This window comes from Aspergillus pseudonomiae (genome assembly GCF_009193645.1).
Source record: "Aspergillus pseudonomiae strain CBS 119388 unplaced genomic scaffold BDV37scaffold_79, whole genome shotgun sequence".
Classification (NCBI taxonomy): domain Eukaryota; kingdom Fungi; phylum Ascomycota; class Eurotiomycetes; order Eurotiales; family Aspergillaceae; genus Aspergillus; species Aspergillus pseudonomiae.
This window is the reverse complement of record NW_022476071.1, coordinates 54,701-69,648: the sequence shown is the minus strand read 5'-3', so window position 1 is coordinate 69,648 and position 14,948 is coordinate 54,701. Positions and strand designations below refer to the sequence as shown.

Below are 14,948 nucleotides of genomic sequence, written 5' to 3'. Positions count from 1 at the left end.
TTTTTCTGATCTCTGGACTCTGGGATATGACGATCCTCAACGGGCAAATGAATGGGCCAACTAAACCGATATAATAGCGGAGTGCTTCACGCTCCGCTATAAAAGGGGTGACTATATATAGAGGCTATCAATTATATCGTTTTCTTAATTAGTGTCGTCGTTTTGTCCCTTTATGTATGTATATCCTCTACGACACGGGAGGCGATAGTGAATCCCCGACGTAAAACTACTAGTACTAGTAGTAGACATGGACCACTCTTCTTTCGAGAAACTACTAGTTGTTTGTTGTCCTCTGGTCTCTTTTCCCAACTCACCATGTTTCTGGTCTCCATTTTTGTTCAGACTTAGCAACTCTCGCTTTAACTCCCTGTTTATCACTCAATTTTTAGTAGCTCATTCCCCATTTTTGTCATAAGATAATTGCCGCCTGTTTGATGACCGTCAGCCTACCTCTCCATTACCACCTACCTGTCATGATACCCCTGCACCAGGGTAGATACTGTTCTTTTATATGCTAGTGTGTTAATAGTTGATGGACTTCTAGCTACCCTCTAAACTGGTCTATATGGAGGCCTCCAGCGTCATTCTGCAGGGTTCTGGGCCTTTACAGGACTCACACCACATTGAAGATAGATCAAAGCTTATACCTCTATTAAGGACCTTTCCAAGAGCTTATCTCCTCAACGATCATCCAACCAACAGCCCACACCCATTGCGGCGATACAGCTACGGACATGATCATACATAATCACCAAACAGTCATGGCGACACACCGATAACAAACTGGTTAGTGAAGGGAGTAAAACGGGTTACCAAGGTCGTTACGAAAGACCTGGTACCTAATTCAACGACTTCATGCCAAGGCCGAAGTGATCTAGGCACTAAATCAATCGATCCGTTCATGTTCTTCGTCGTCGGCCAGGTGTGTATATCTCATGTGGTATAGTAAACCCCGCATATGGCTTGTTTTAAATTGCTGGTTCGGCGAGTAAACGTAACGTAACGTACGATATTCACTAGTGATGGCCTTATTGGTAGGGTTTTAGAGGTTCATAAGATGTCCACTTTGGAGCATTCTCAAATCTCAACGTTGTTGAAACGAGTCTTCGAATGACGCAGGGTCCTGAGCACCAAGTTGATTGTAGATATTCTCTAGTTCTGCTATGGCGTCGGAATTTCCTTGAAGCGCGGCATCGTTAAGTTGCTGAATCTCGGCCAATTGCTCTTCTGTCCGCGCCCAACCGCGCAAGCGCTCTTCGAGATTCTGAGCTCGTTTTAGACTGAAAACGGTGCGGACAGTGTCTATCTCCCCTCTGGCTTGCTTGATGCTCCTCAATCGCTCTAAAAACAGAGCTTGGTTTGTTTGAGGACCCACTCTGCGGTTTGCCCCTCCCGTCATGTCTAGTGCATCACCTGAGTAAAGTGAGTGCTGAACAGGGCCTGCACTGGAGATAAGGTTCGCTCTGCGCCCTAGAATCTTGACATTGTTAGCGGCGATGAGGCTGAAGGCTTTATCAAGCTTTAAAGGAGCAACTCGGGTAGCTGCCGCTTCTGGTTCTGGCCCTGGTCCAAGTTGAGGTTCCGGCTCAGGTCGCGTGAAGTGTAATTCGGTGCCAATTTGATCGGCCCAGGAGCAGCTGAATATTTGGTTCTGATATGAGACGACAGGATTGTGGGTATGAAGGCCTAGGATTTGGAACCCGTCTGCAGGGCTATTGTCAGGCTCGGTGCTTGCTAGAGCCGACTCATTCTCATCGTTTCGGAAAGGGTGGACGGAGACAGATGATAGACTTGAAGCAGCCGCAACTGATGAAGGGTCCGTCACGAGGTCTGCACGTCGTCGAGAGGGTCGGATGGGGCCATGAGAGGAGGTGAGGTCGATGTTAAGATAGAAGGTCTATGAGCGACTTCCAGTCAGCTGGACGCAAATTAGGGTGCGTGAGAGAGAGAGAGAGAGAGAAAGAGAGATGCAGAGTGATGATCGCAATATCCTATTGCGAATCAAAACGTACCTCCGTCTCATTCTCATCGTATTCGTACTCATAATCAGAGCCCTCCTCGTCCGATAATGTTGAGTCCATTAACATGGCGGGGTCCAGCACCAATGTAGGCTCCGTGTGAGGACACATGGCGAGATTAGATAATCCTTCTAGGCCCAAATGGACTGTTCAGTACAAAAGATAGTATCCATCCAAAATTGCAATGGGAAGTAGTAACGGTGATTGGTGGGTGATTGGTGTGACGTGGAGGGGTTGCGAATTTGTAGTTAGGCAAGAAATTGAATCGGGGTTCGCGGGAAGATTAAATCGGCCCCGCCTTATGAGTTGTTGTTAGGTTCAATTAGTTCAACTACCCAACTTCAATTAAGCCTCTTTTTAGTCTAGCCTAGTACCAGGAGTTAACCAAACAGGCGGTGACTGTACAGTTAGAATTGAATCCTTGAATCAGTATCAATTAATCAATGAACCATATTCCTTGTAGGAAAATGAAATAAAAATGATTTGTTTTTCTAAAAAACAGGTCCTACTTGAATACTAACAGGAACTAAACTATACATTCATCTTCACACCCTGCCCCTCTGTTTACTACGTACTGGGGCGTATTAGGTACTAGCACTACTTGATACCATCCACCCTGAATACCATGTTTACCTTCCTTCAAAGAGATGATCAAGCTTTGGGGATGACTTCATCATCTCCACCACTGAATTTATGTACTGTTCCTTTTTTGCCTCTACCTCTGGTTCTGTCTCCTTTGATATCCAGATCTCCACTGAGACTATGCCAAGTAAGTAGCTTACACGAACTAAACATTTTAACATCCTCCGTTTTGCCATCTTCTTCCGTCCCTCCCGTCCTGCGTTTCCTGATTGATTCGGCAGTGCGCGGAAGCAAGGGAGCTAATAGTACTGCTGATCTGGAAGATGCATCCGTCACCTTCCATGCTATGATCATCCATTATCTAATCCCCTTCCGTCATTCCCGACCTGTCTCTCTTAGTGGACAATTCAGTCATACCCATCGTCCAACTACCTTAGTGTCAATCTTTCCCTCTGGTCTTTTACTGCTCTCGGTAGCCATGCTATCGTTCTCAATGCTGTTCTCGACCGCTGCTGACGGAGCAATAATGCCTGCGCGCCTCCCTTATAGTGTCTCTTTCTCCTTCACCCCCGTCTCCAGGTCTGGTTGCCTGGCTTTATTGCTGCCATACCTTGTTACTGGTCTTCTATAGTCCTGCCACGGCGTGGTCTCATGTGCCTTTTTCTTTACTTTCTCCACTTCACTCCGAGGACCCTGTCTTGAGTGCTACGGTCTTATCCGAGCATAGTAGCGGTGCTATTGCGGTTAGAGCGTCTGCCAGCACCACCAGTGTCACCACTTTTCTACGCTCTGCAGCGCCCGCTGCTAGCCATCCTAACGAGGTCGGATTTGCTTGCTGCAGTTCGACACGTTTTAATCACTCCAACCTCACGGCTCCACCCAACTTCCGCGAGCAGATGGTACAAAGAGCTACCGCCGCAATTGTCATCCTTTCGTCGCTAATCGCATACGTTTCAATAAATAGCTTGATCCGGGCTGTCAACCCCTCGGCTTTTATCTGGTCTGCCGAAGATAAAGACGAGGCCCGCTGGATTGCTTCCTCGCATTCGTGGTTTGATCAGAAAGCCTGCCGGTGGCTAGGGCTCTGTGGTACCGCGCATTACCGCGCGGTTCGCCCCCGTTTCGGCCAGCACAAGCTCATCTCAGAAACACTTTCACCAGGAAAGTCTAATTCTACTTCCTGGGGGGCGTTTTGGTCGAACGGGGGCAATCTTTCGGACGCCACGTGGGACGAATCCGAAAGGTCTCGTCGAGAAATTCCAGACTACATTTTTCGATATGCGCCTCTCGTCCACTTGTTTTCAGGCGAACAGTTCTGGCCTGGTGATATCGCTGAGCACCTCTATCACACAACCCCAATGCTGAATTATACACCCGTCCGGTCACAAGAAGACCATCCGACCCTGCAAGATCTTGACCAATTAAATCAATTTCAAGGAGGGCGCTACATATTTTTGACGAGTAATGACAACGTTGAAGATCGTCCGTCCTGGCTGGAGGGAGAGAAAAACATACCCGACCCTCCTGAGGATGGAGATGTGGCAGAAGCCTGGGCGGATTGGGACGGTCGAGTTGATGGGGATATCCCGGGCGACACCCCGGAAGAGAGAGCCAAGTGGTACGATGCAAGCCAGACCGCGCAGGACAGAGAAGGCAATATGACCCCGAATAAGCCCGGTTATTCAGATTTTGAAGACGAGCTGGTTCGGGACGAACTTCGGAAACGGTATGGTGGGGAGCCCATCCGTACGGAGCGAACTGGGGGTCACAGCAATGCACCAGCTGTGCTGATCGTTATGGACAAAGGTAACGGCATCATTGATGCTTTCTGGTTCTATTTCTACAGCTTCAACCTGGGGAATGTAGTTCTGAATGTGCGATTTGGGAACCATGTCGGCGATTGGGAACACTGTCTCGTGCGATTCCAGCATGGTAAGCCCAAAGCACTCTTTTTCAGTGCCCATAGCGCGGGCGAAGCATATAGTTACGAGGCCGTCGAAAAGATTGGGGAGCGAGTAAGTCAAAGTTATCTTGAAAACATACATATACCATTTCCACTGACCGGGATCATCAGCCAGTCATCTACTCGGCGCTGGGAACCCATGCCATGTACGCGACTCCCGGTATTCACGATTATATTTTGCCATGGGGTCTCCTTCACGATCAGACGGACCGCGGCCCGCTGTGGGATCCTCTCTTAAACTCCCGCTCATATACCTACGATTATAACAACGATACTTTGCTTGCATCCACTTGCAACCTGGATTCACCCACAGAATGGTTTTATTACAATGGCCATTGGGGTGACAAGTTCTATCCATTGGGAGATCATCGACAATATCGCTTCGCAGGGCAATATCATTACGTGAACGGGCCCCTTGGTCCTCGGTTCAAACATCTAGATCGCCGCAAAGTGTGTCAAGGGCCTGATGAGGGGCCTTGCGTGATCAAGAACTATATCGGGGAGCACACAAGGGCCAAGCGATGGCTTAGTACCGACCCAGGGAGCCGCCATTGAAGGGTTTCTTGGGTTAACAAGCCATGAAGACTTGATTCCCTCTTTTCCTTCCTTTTCTTTGGTGATTCCATTCCATATCATAGGATATACACCATCTGTTCCCATATACCCGACTTTTTAGACCATTGACTTGATGTCAAGAGTTTGAAGCGTATGAGTCACGATGGATGATGAATATACAGTTACTACGTACGATGGAGCTTGGTAGGAGATCTCCACTGGATGGAGTTGTCGATGGTCGCAACTTTGAGATTCCTTGCACAGGGTGAAAGTGAAACTGGGCTGAGACTGGATAGATAACTGAGTCGATGAATCAACGATTACTAGTAAATGAGTCATTGTTCAATCACTCAGCGTAGACATTTAAATGCAGCCCCAAAATTGACGTCCATCGGCCGGTTCTAATCGTCTACAGCACATTTGATTGATAAACGGCCACTTAGCTTTGTTACGGACGTTGTCTGCTTGTCGCATGTGGACTTGGCAGCACTGAGGTCATCATCAAGCGGCCAACAAAGATATTCCATTTCGTGTAGTCTAGGGCCTAGGTTCTGAAGACGCGGGAATCCACATTAACTACTTGATCGGATATTTAGAACATTCTGAACAACAAAATCGCGGAAGGCATACATGGAGGCCTATCTTGTTTGGAAAGGTATGGATCATGGTAATAATATATCCGTTTTCGGAAGGATAAATGGGATATTCAGAGAGCTATGTCAAGCAATACCAGAACAGAAAAAATCGGTATAGAGCCGAAATGAAACAGTGAAGGTAAGAGAAAACAAATAAGGCATGGGCAGCTAACCGATTGACGACGCTAGCAAGACTTCATTGAACGAACACCCAAGGAACTAGCATGAAAAGAAAATACAGCAGGAGGGATTTGACCGAAACAAAGCAAAGGTATGTGAGAAACGGTTTGATCAGGAATCCCCAGTGTACCCACTCAAAACGCCAAATTGAACAGACTTGGAGAGCTAAAAGGAAAGAAGCAAGATAGGAAAGAAATGCTCAAAAATAATGTCTGATGCAATGAGACAAAAACCCAAACGAACGTCACAGCCTGGCGACGACGAAACGCCGATTCAAATCACACAAAGCATAAAGCCCCAACGAAGTCCAGACTCCCACCCTTTCAAAACTCCCTTCCCAAGTTTCCCGGCAGCAAGTAGTGAAATCACCCGAGTGTAATTCTTTCAGATTCATATCAACTTCGGTGGTTGCCCGATTGAGGTGGTCTAGATAAGAGGGGGAAAAATAAAAAGAAAAGGAAAGGAAAGGGAAAAGAATTTCATAACCCGTCATAAAGAGAGCATGACATAAATCAAAAAATCGCAGGTCGGTCGCCTGCTTTACGCTCTCGTGTATCGCTTTCGTAGGCCAAATTCCTGCTCTTGAAGCTCACGGATCAAGCGCATGCTCTCAGCATCTGGCTCACCGTTTGCACCAGTCGCTCGCTCACGCTTCATATACTTGCCAGTCTGGCCAGGGGACGCCAACGTAGCGTGACGGTCAATTTTCTTATCGGCAGTTGGCGTCTTTGCGTGTGATGATGACGGACGTGACAACGACTTCCTCGAACCCGACGATGGACCAGGGGTAGTCCTATGCGTGCCAGTGCTTGAAGCGCTAAAGGATGGGCGACGTGCATTTGGTGTGTGTGCAGATGACTTCGACGGCTTGATGACATGAGCCTCAGGAATATATCGATTTACATGACGTGGTTGACGAGAAGAGTGACGAGCATTAGATGTCGGTGTCTGAAGGATTGCAGAATGCTCTCCCTCGGCATCGGCATGGTCTTGGAGGACATCAGTCTCATCTGCCAAGGAAGTTGGCGGCGACACAAGTGAAACAGCCGGCTGAGGCACAGAGGCTGAGTTGATCTCTTTAGCAACGACATCATCTGTCTGAAATGTAGGCGGTGATGCATATGAATTTTGCGCCACAGGCGCTTCCTTTGTTGCAACTACCATACCTGGCTGCTGCGAAAAGCCTTGATCCGCACGAGATATCTCCGATTGCGTAATAGCATCAAAGTCGCCTGTCTTGTATAATTGAGTAGATGGTCGAGCTCCCTGCGCATCTATTGTGTCACCTTCTCGGTTGAGATGCGCCGACTTTGCCATGGGAGAGGTGCTTTCTTGCTTCGGTCTCTTTGTTGTGGGGTTAAAGCTTTCCTCGTTGGGCCGGGGTCTTTTGGCAGAAGCTGCAGCTCGTGGTTTCGACCGTTCCTGAGCTTTGACAGGATCGATTCGCCCATACTCGTCGTGGATACATCGCCGCTATACACAACCAGTTAATAAGTAAAATGCACAACGGTGGTTGCGCAGCGACATACCTTGCTCTTTCGACAATCATCACAAGCCTTGCTACGTCCTTTCTTCCCTGCGTTGATTCCATCAGGGCTAATGTCGTTTAGTTTGCTGGTCACTGTATGCGGTGTACCCATGACAGTTGGCCCGTACTTTCCAGCAGCTTCAAATCGGTCCAACACACCATTTCCATCTTGAAGACCTGCTTCAGATGCAATTGCTGCCAAAGAGCTCAGCGCAGATGCGGCATCATGTGCCAGAGATGATTGGTTTCCGGCGAAGACACTAACCGGCATTTGCTTTGTTGGCGCTGGGTCACTTTGTTCATCCTTATGATGGCATCGGATCCTTCGTTTGCGACAAGCATCACAGGCAACTCGCTTCGGACCTAGTCCGGAACCCCGATGAATGTTCCGAGGCCTGGAAACATTATCTTCTTTCACCCCGCTACCGGAAGAGATGAGAGGTGTAGGAACAACGAGGCTTGGTGGTACCGAAGCACTACTACCAGAGACCGCACTGGATGTCTCACGAGATTGTTCTAGGGGTCTTTGCACAGCTTGCCTCTCTGCGTACATGCGCTGGTTGTCCATATTGCGTTCTGAACGACGACTAGGTCGACCAGCTGATTTTTTCTCTGTGAGACTGAGTTTGGCATTGCTTTCAACGACACCGGGTCGTGTCCATTGAGCGGCTTTTTCGTTACCACGCTTCCAAGCGACCCAGATTCCGAATTTTCTAACAGTGTCAATCGGATCTCCAACACCTTTCGGGATTGATCGCTTGATTGCATTCCTGCTGTCCGCCGTCACCCCTTCAACAATGTAAGAGCCAGCAATCAAAGCGGTCCGAAGAAGATACTTCGCAAGATCTGGGAGCCCCTCTAACTCTGCTTGCGAGTAGAAGCGCGAATTATGATACGGCGATCCGAAAGGCGCTGTGTTTGCCCGTTCTCCAAATTCGTAGTAGATGGGGTAATCTCGATGGAAACGATAATTCTCGTCCTGCGCGAAGGCATCCAGTACGCTTTGAGGAATAGGGTCCTCTTCAAGATACTTCAAAGCTGCATACCATTGGATTTTCTGAAAGAACGGGTATCGGAATTTCCTTGGAACCTTTGTATCCTTTTCAATCTTGGCAATTTTGATCTGCATCCCATAGTTCAGTCTTGTCAGGAAATTGCCTCCAATAACTAGACTGTCCTTAGGAGTCCATACGGCATGGATCCAGCCGGAGGGAATCAACATTGTGTCCCCTTCAGAAAGATCAACCCGGTAACATTCCTTAGTTTGGTCCCCAAGGAAGGTAGAGTCTTGGGCAGGTGAATTACACCACTCTTCATATTTTTTTAAGTGTTTATCCTTAGGCGGTATGAAGAAGAATGTCTTCTTGCCCTTCAAAATGTGATAGTATACTGACGAGCCGCCGAAATCGATGTGGAAATCCGTATAGCAGTCAGCAACGGACATAAGACAGTAGAACTGGACTTTGGGATAATCCCCAACTGCCTTTAGATCTTCCGGCCAAACTGAATCTTGCAAATCGAGATCACGCACGATCTTCGGTCGACGAATCAATTTGCCCAATCTACTCTGCGACACCTCCAGGCTGATGACGTTTCGAACGACCTTAGATCCCGCATTTTCATAATAGTCGGCCCATCTCTGCATCGTCCACCTTTTGTCTTCGCCTTGTTGTGATTTAACATCTATCACCTCTACCCTTTCTTCAGGCCCATATAGCTCTGCAACCGCTCTGACTGTGAGACCCTGGGGAATGACCATGTCTAATTGATCTTGGCCACAATCAATCACAGTCTCAACACCTTGACAGTCTTCATGTGTGTGGTCCAACAGCTCATCGAACATTTCCTGGGTAGACGCTTCTTGGATGAGTGCATCATAGTCAGGGCTGCTGGTCGAAAACGGATCCCGCGTGTTTAGATGGGCTGGTATTACGATTGGCTCTGTCATGCCATTCCCTCGCTCGAAATATTCAGCTGTGACTAGCTCCGGGCGCATGCGTGGAAAGCTCTCTGGTAGAAAGCGAATTTTCCCTTCTCGGATAGGCTCAATATAGTGGTGCTCCATCGACTCCGTAGCAGTCTTAACAAGTCCCTGGTTGAGACCGGCATAATCGATAGCAGTACGGGCACGAGATGACTTGCGAACAAAGGTAGTCTGTCCGTGAACTGGCCGACACCCACGACAAATAAACTTATCAACTGTCCGAATTTCGCGGTCAGTTTTGAAGCCCGCGCAGACAATGTGGAACCAGCGTTTGCAGCCGTCACAGCTGATCCATGTGACATCACCTTGTTCGCCAGTGTCCATCGGTATTCGGACAAGATTGCAAGCAGCACAACTTGCCTGGCCAGACTCTTCAAGCTCTGTATCGTCTTCCACCTTAGAGTTTCGCGATATTTGAGGGTCAATGGTGCCGGGGGCCTGCGCATCATATTCAAAATTGTTGGCCACCACATTTGTAGAAGACGGCCAATTGCTTTCTGCACTATCTCCTTCCTCCTGCCATACAATTGGCTGAAGGCTGGAGGAACTTGTGTTCGGTCGCGTATTATGTATGGCGGGCCGAGAAATAACAGCCGAACCGTCAGACTGAGATCTCATCCTCGACGGTGGAAAATTACTGTGTCCCGAAGTATTGTAAGCAGGTTTATCTTCGCCTAAGTCCATGTACGAAGCCCCGAAACCATCCTTAACATGACGTTTTGCTTCGTTTCCATATTGACGATATGACTCGTCTATGCTCGCTCGTTTCGAAGAAGGGGCGGTATGGTGGAAATTCGACGGCCTCGCAAAGTTCAATAATAGCTCCGCATCTGTTTTCATGCTGTCAAAAGCCGATGGCGGTTTTAAATCTGGTAATGCGCCCATACGATGCTGATGAGATGGAGAAGAATCTTTTTCCGACCGCGGGCGTTTAGCCGGGCGTTCTGCGAAGTCTACCGGCTCTGGAGGAAAAAGGGACATGTTTGATGTGGAATTCCGCGATGGAGGGCGGTAGGATAGAGGTGCAAAAGTAGGACTCGTCGCGAGGGCAATCGTCGCAAGGGTGTCGATCGTCGAACTTGACCTCCCATGGCTAGATCTCTGATGAGACACGCTATCCGCGACAGCATATCGACTATGATTATGTGTGAACTGGTTGCGATCGAAGTTCGCAACTCTAGGTGCGCCGCGGTCGACCCACGAAGCTCGAGTATCGCCGGTTGTGCAGGGAGAAATTGGCTCAACGGCGCGTCGCGGAGGGGAGGGAGTGCGATAGCGTGGCGGTCGACTGCCAGAGTGATTTAAAAATGATGTAGTAGTAATCATATTGGGTCTGAGATATAGAATCAAAGGGGGAAGGGCGCAGAGGTAAGACCGGAGGTGACAAGGCACTTTGCGGCAAGCGGGCAAAGCGGGGATATAACGACCACACGGGCTATAGAGAGGCCACCGCAGGCAAATGGAGAGTCATTCCTGGCGAAGCGGACGGCGCGCGCTGGATAATGTAATGATATCCGAGACGGGGTGAGATGATCGGTGTTGGGTAAGAAAAGAGGTTGACGGAGAAGAGTCGCACGGCGGAACACTGGGAGGTTGAGGGGGGAAGTTCAGTCTGCCGACTAGTCGAGAGCGGCGGGAGGACGCAGCACCGAGGACGCACCGCGGGTGCGGCCGAAATTAAGAAAGACACTGCAGGAACACAAGAGCTCTAAGAGATTAAGGGAACTAAACGATTGGATAGCGCGCAGTGAAAGTAATTGATGGGATGAGTTGTGGGATGGAGAAGATGTGTATTGCGGCGACGGGAGGCCGAGGAGAGCGCGAGGGAAGGCAAAGCGGGCGCGGCGCTGTAAGTCTGCCTCAGTCTTCAGGCCACCCTCATATCTGCCTATCGTTTGCGGCCAAACAGTACTAGATCGTTGTAGATCAGAGCTGGCTATGTGGATTGTGTCTTCCACTTATACAGCGAGAAGATTACATGAGGTCACTCCCGCGTAGTTTTATTCCACGCCCCTTTTACCAATCGATACTGCTACCTAGTACTCGTCTTTGGGATGTGTAGATCCGTAGTGTTTCTGGTAATGCTTGTCTTCATGAGGAACCAACAAAGTGAGGCTCCTCCGAGGCCCTAGTCCTAATCAGGAAAGGCATCCCCCGTTTCCGACCTCGTGGTCATCACTGTTCAGTGACTCTCTCCTCTTCCTATTCTTCTTCTTTCCTTCTAAAAGAACGATCCCAGTCCCGTTGGGTATCTACTCGACACAATCAATCGCCCTACCAAATTTTAGGACCATCACTGTCCCACCCGAGAATGAGCCGGAAGCTCGCCCCCGAAGCCAATCGGTAAGTTATCACGAACAAATCTGCCCCTCCTACGTTAATTTGGATCTGCCGGATAGCGTAGCTATCTACGCGTTCGGAGCCTCATTTGTAGCCTACTAAGCTCATTCAATGTACTGACAGCTGATAGGATTCTCTTTGTCAAGAACCTCAAGTATGTTCATCCGTCGTGATAAACCGGTCTACCAGAGCCGAGCGTCGCATGTCTAGCGTCTTTGATGAAACCGAGAGAAGGATATATGCATGATTTGAGGATAAAATACTAATAAAGAGGCTGTTTGTATAGCTACAACGTAACTGCTGAGCAACTATTCGACCTTTTTGGCAAGTTCGGACCTATCAGGTAAGTTAGTCGCAAAGGAAGCATAAAATTTTTCCCCATTATTCGTTTGTAGACTAACCTTCTGTCTCTAGACAAATACGTCAGGGTATTGCGAACAACTCGAAGGGCACCGCATTTGTAGTATACGAAGACGTTCACGACGCCAAACAGGCATGCGATAAGCTCAATGGATTCAATTTCCAGAACAGATACCTCGTCGGTACGTATTGGATTGGACGTACTCTACTTCAATCGAGGTGAGGCTTGACTGACCCTTTACTCCTAGTACTATACCACCAGCCAGAGAAAATGCTCAAGTCGAAAGAGGACTTGGCGGAAAGGCAAGAGAATTTGGAACGTCTTAAACAGCAGCACGGTATAGAATGACGTTACGATTCTTTTTCTTGCTTTTCTCTGTGTACCCTTTGCAGGCATCTGGCTGCGTATTATCATGGGTTGGTTGTGGGGTTTCTGGCGTTTTAGTCTTATGGGTTTCGTGACTCTTATTCATGGATACTAGTATGAGGGTGGCCGACGGGTTGAATGACACTCTCTGGCTATTGACCAGGGAAACGATACAGAATGGGATCTTTCAGGCTGGGTCAATTCCACCATTCCGGCTGGTTATTAGCTACTATCAATATAATCGCTCTCGATCGCCGGCCACTGTCGGCTGTCGCGGTTAACCTATGAGACCAGCTTATTGTCCACCCCTATAAGAACAGAACACACAATGAGACCTGGGCACCACTAGATGAGGCAATCTACATGCCTAATGCCTAGGAGTTTATAAAAAAGCGGTTTTCCGAATCAACTGGCCGTTACATGTGATGTTTACCACATGGAGCGTAGATCTACTTTGAAGATCATGCGACCCTGCATGGTCGGGCACAGGCTCCCCTGACAGATCCCCTTAAGCTTATTTCAGTTAGTCTAGAGGGCCTTAGGGTAGGCTTGGACAGTTGGGCAACTGTAATACGGGTATGTACCCACACCTAATTCGTCAGTTCTGATGGTAGGAGATTGACTACTCAGTAATCACATCATGGCTGGAGTTCTTGTCAAGGTGCACCTGAGCGGAGTACTACTAGTAGTGTCAAAGGTGATAAACAGCCATGTTCAACATGACCCAATACTCCGTAAAAGTCATTGCCTTTCACCCTATGCACAAGTCAAACTCGGTCCGGGATCTATTATCATCGCATAAAACATGCTGGGAGGGTTTCGTCTTCCTATTGGAGTTGCAAAGTGAATAGAATCATCGATCGGGATCATGAGAGAAGATAGAAGAGAACAAAAAATCTGCCAAAAAAAAAAAAAAGGTTGATTAGTAGACATGCAACTCTTGGAGAGCCTGTGATTATTCATGCCTGTTAATTAAGGCATTACTATTTCCCAAGGAGGTTAGTCCTTGTACCGCCCCACCAGTCATTTTTGTCAAGATTTTCTCAACCGAACAGCGTTCTCTCAAACAATCTTTTCAAGCATACAGATCTGCAAGACGGCAGTGATCCTTTGCGTGAGCCACTCCTCCGTGTGAAGCCAATACCATTTACAAAACCATGTCTGGAGAACCTAATGCCGGTGAGTGCGAGTTTTGCTATCTGTTGTATCTGGATTCGTTCCCGGTTGAGCGCTTTCCGATCATGAGCTAATGTCTGTTCCTTTGTAGCTTGGCCTCTGGCTGATGAGAGCCTCACCCAGAACCTTCTGGACCTTGTACAGCAGGCTTCTCACTACCGTCAGCTGAAGAAGGGAGCAAACGAAGCAACCAAAACCCTCAACCGTGGTACTTCTGAAATCGTCATCCTCGCTGCAGACACCAATCCTCTCGCTATCCTTTTGCACATCCCCCTTCTCTGTGAAGACAAGAATACCCCGTATGTCTTCGTGCCCAGCAAGCTTGCTCTGGGCCGGGCGACTGGTGTCTCTCGTCCGGTGATCGCGGCTAGCATCACCACCAACGAGGCTAGCGACCTCATGGGACAGATCCGGACTATCAAGGACAAGGTTGAGAGGCTCATGATCTAAGATATAGTTTACTTGGTGGAATCGATGAGATATGGGATATCGCAGCTGTGTCAATCCTTGCTCCGGTGGGTTCGCATCTAGATGAAAGACACAACAACGGAAATGGAGCATTCTCGATACCTCCCTTATCCGGGAGACGCTATCTTAGATAATATTTCTCCATTGAATATATATTGGGATCACTCATTAAAGATAGACCCGCATATCCACTTCAATTCACGACTGATTAGATATAATCACAAATTGAATAGGGGTCAAGAAGGCAGGAAAATAAGTATCATAAATATTAGTTGGAAACTTGTACGAAGGGATTTATCTTCTAGCTGCTTTGTAGATTATTGAAGGGATCAATGCGAAACAGATTAACTATGTACCTATCTATCAAGGGTCTAGTGAGTATCCTTCATCCGAAGATACTAGCAGTTTAGCTGCCTTAAGACTAACCCAAAAGTTGGGAACTAGTGGACAGCTCCGCTTACGGGCGGGGGCGGTGTCTCGTCCTGGCACCGCCGCTTCTACCGCGATGTTTCTGTTCCCCATTCTCAGATAACTGTAAAAACCCACCTGGCTGGCTCAGGATCCTTGCTGGTAAAGGAGAACTTGCCCTGCGGTTGACGTTCACACATGTCAAATACACCTGTTTTCACAGCGATACTCGTCCGTATGTGCGTTAAACAGGCTTCCCCCATTGTATAGGGAGCCTTCTTTTACATGAGCGGACGACTTCGCATCACTCACACTAGCCGCCTTGTTTTGAGCCCCCTCAAACTTATTAGCCCTCACACCAGTGATTCTACCCAACGTATTACT

General features: G+C 48.3%; 5 protein-coding genes across 5 annotated transcripts; 3 read left to right on the top strand and 2 right to left on the bottom strand.

The window, feature by feature from the left end:
• Positions 1-916: 916 nt before the first annotated feature.
• On the bottom strand, positions 917-2,276 carry BDV37DRAFT_203824 (TFIIIC subunit 6 family protein). Its single transcript, XM_032079892.1, has 2 exons — positions 2,013-2,276; positions 917-1,897 (listed from the first exon to the last, which is right to left on the bottom strand). The coding sequence occupies exons 1-2, from the start codon at positions 2,127-2,129 to the stop codon at positions 1,085-1,087; spliced, it is 930 nt and encodes a 309-aa protein (XP_031937726.1). The 5' UTR covers positions 2,130-2,276; the 3' UTR covers positions 917-1,084.
• Positions 2,277-3,364: 1,088 nt separating this feature from the next.
• On the top strand, positions 3,365-5,583 carry BDV37DRAFT_203776 (uncharacterized protein). Its single transcript, XM_032079890.1, has 2 exons — positions 3,365-4,615; positions 4,675-5,583. Exons 1-2 carry the CDS (start codon positions 3,497-3,499, stop codon positions 5,116-5,118), a joined length of 1,563 nt encoding a protein of 520 aa, XP_031937725.1. The 5' UTR covers positions 3,365-3,496; the 3' UTR covers positions 5,119-5,583.
• An 890-nt stretch (positions 5,584-6,473) lies between these two features.
• On the bottom strand, positions 6,474-10,771 carry jhd1 ([Histone H3]-lysine-36 demethylase; the record flags this gene model as incomplete). Its single annotated transcript, XM_032085242.1, has 3 exons — positions 6,474-7,406; positions 7,463-9,947; positions 10,134-10,771. The coding sequence occupies 3 exons, from the start codon at positions 10,769-10,771 to the stop codon at positions 6,474-6,476; spliced, it is 4,056 nt and encodes a 1,351-aa protein (XP_031937724.1).
• A 985-nt stretch (positions 10,772-11,756) lies between these two features.
• On the top strand, positions 11,757-12,494 carry BDV37DRAFT_286648 (putative pre-mRNA branch site protein p14; the record flags this gene model as incomplete). Its single annotated transcript, XM_032087958.1, has 5 exons — positions 11,757-11,788; positions 11,916-11,939; positions 12,072-12,128; positions 12,200-12,327; positions 12,394-12,494. 5 exons carry the CDS (start codon positions 11,757-11,759, stop codon positions 12,492-12,494), a joined length of 342 nt encoding a protein of 113 aa, XP_031937723.1.
• A 1,175-nt stretch (positions 12,495-13,669) lies between these two features.
• On the top strand, positions 13,670-14,138 carry BDV37DRAFT_274474 (SNU13 family protein; the record flags this gene model as incomplete). Its single annotated transcript, XM_032085241.1, has 2 exons — positions 13,670-13,691; positions 13,780-14,138. 2 exons carry the CDS (start codon positions 13,670-13,672, stop codon positions 14,136-14,138), a joined length of 381 nt encoding a protein of 126 aa, XP_031937722.1.
• Positions 14,139-14,948: the final 810 nt, after the last annotated feature.

Excerpts from the sequence above, each read along its gene's own strand:
- BDV37DRAFT_203824 (XM_032079892.1), bottom strand. The coding sequence starts at position 2,129 with ATGTGTCCTCACACGGAGCCTACATTGGTGCTGGACCCCGCCATGTTA. Across the intron at positions 1,898-2,012 it reads ACGATGAGAATGAGACGGAG|ACCTTCTATCTTAACATCGA; the intron begins GTACGTTTTGAT and ends AGTCGCTCATAG.
- BDV37DRAFT_203776 (XM_032079890.1), top strand. The coding sequence starts at position 3,497 with ATGGTACAAAGAGCTACCGCCGCAATTGTCATCCTTTCGTCGCTAATC. Across the intron at positions 4,616-4,674 it reads TCGAAAAGATTGGGGAGCGA|CCAGTCATCTACTCGGCGCT; the intron begins GTAAGTCAAAGT and ends CGGGATCATCAG.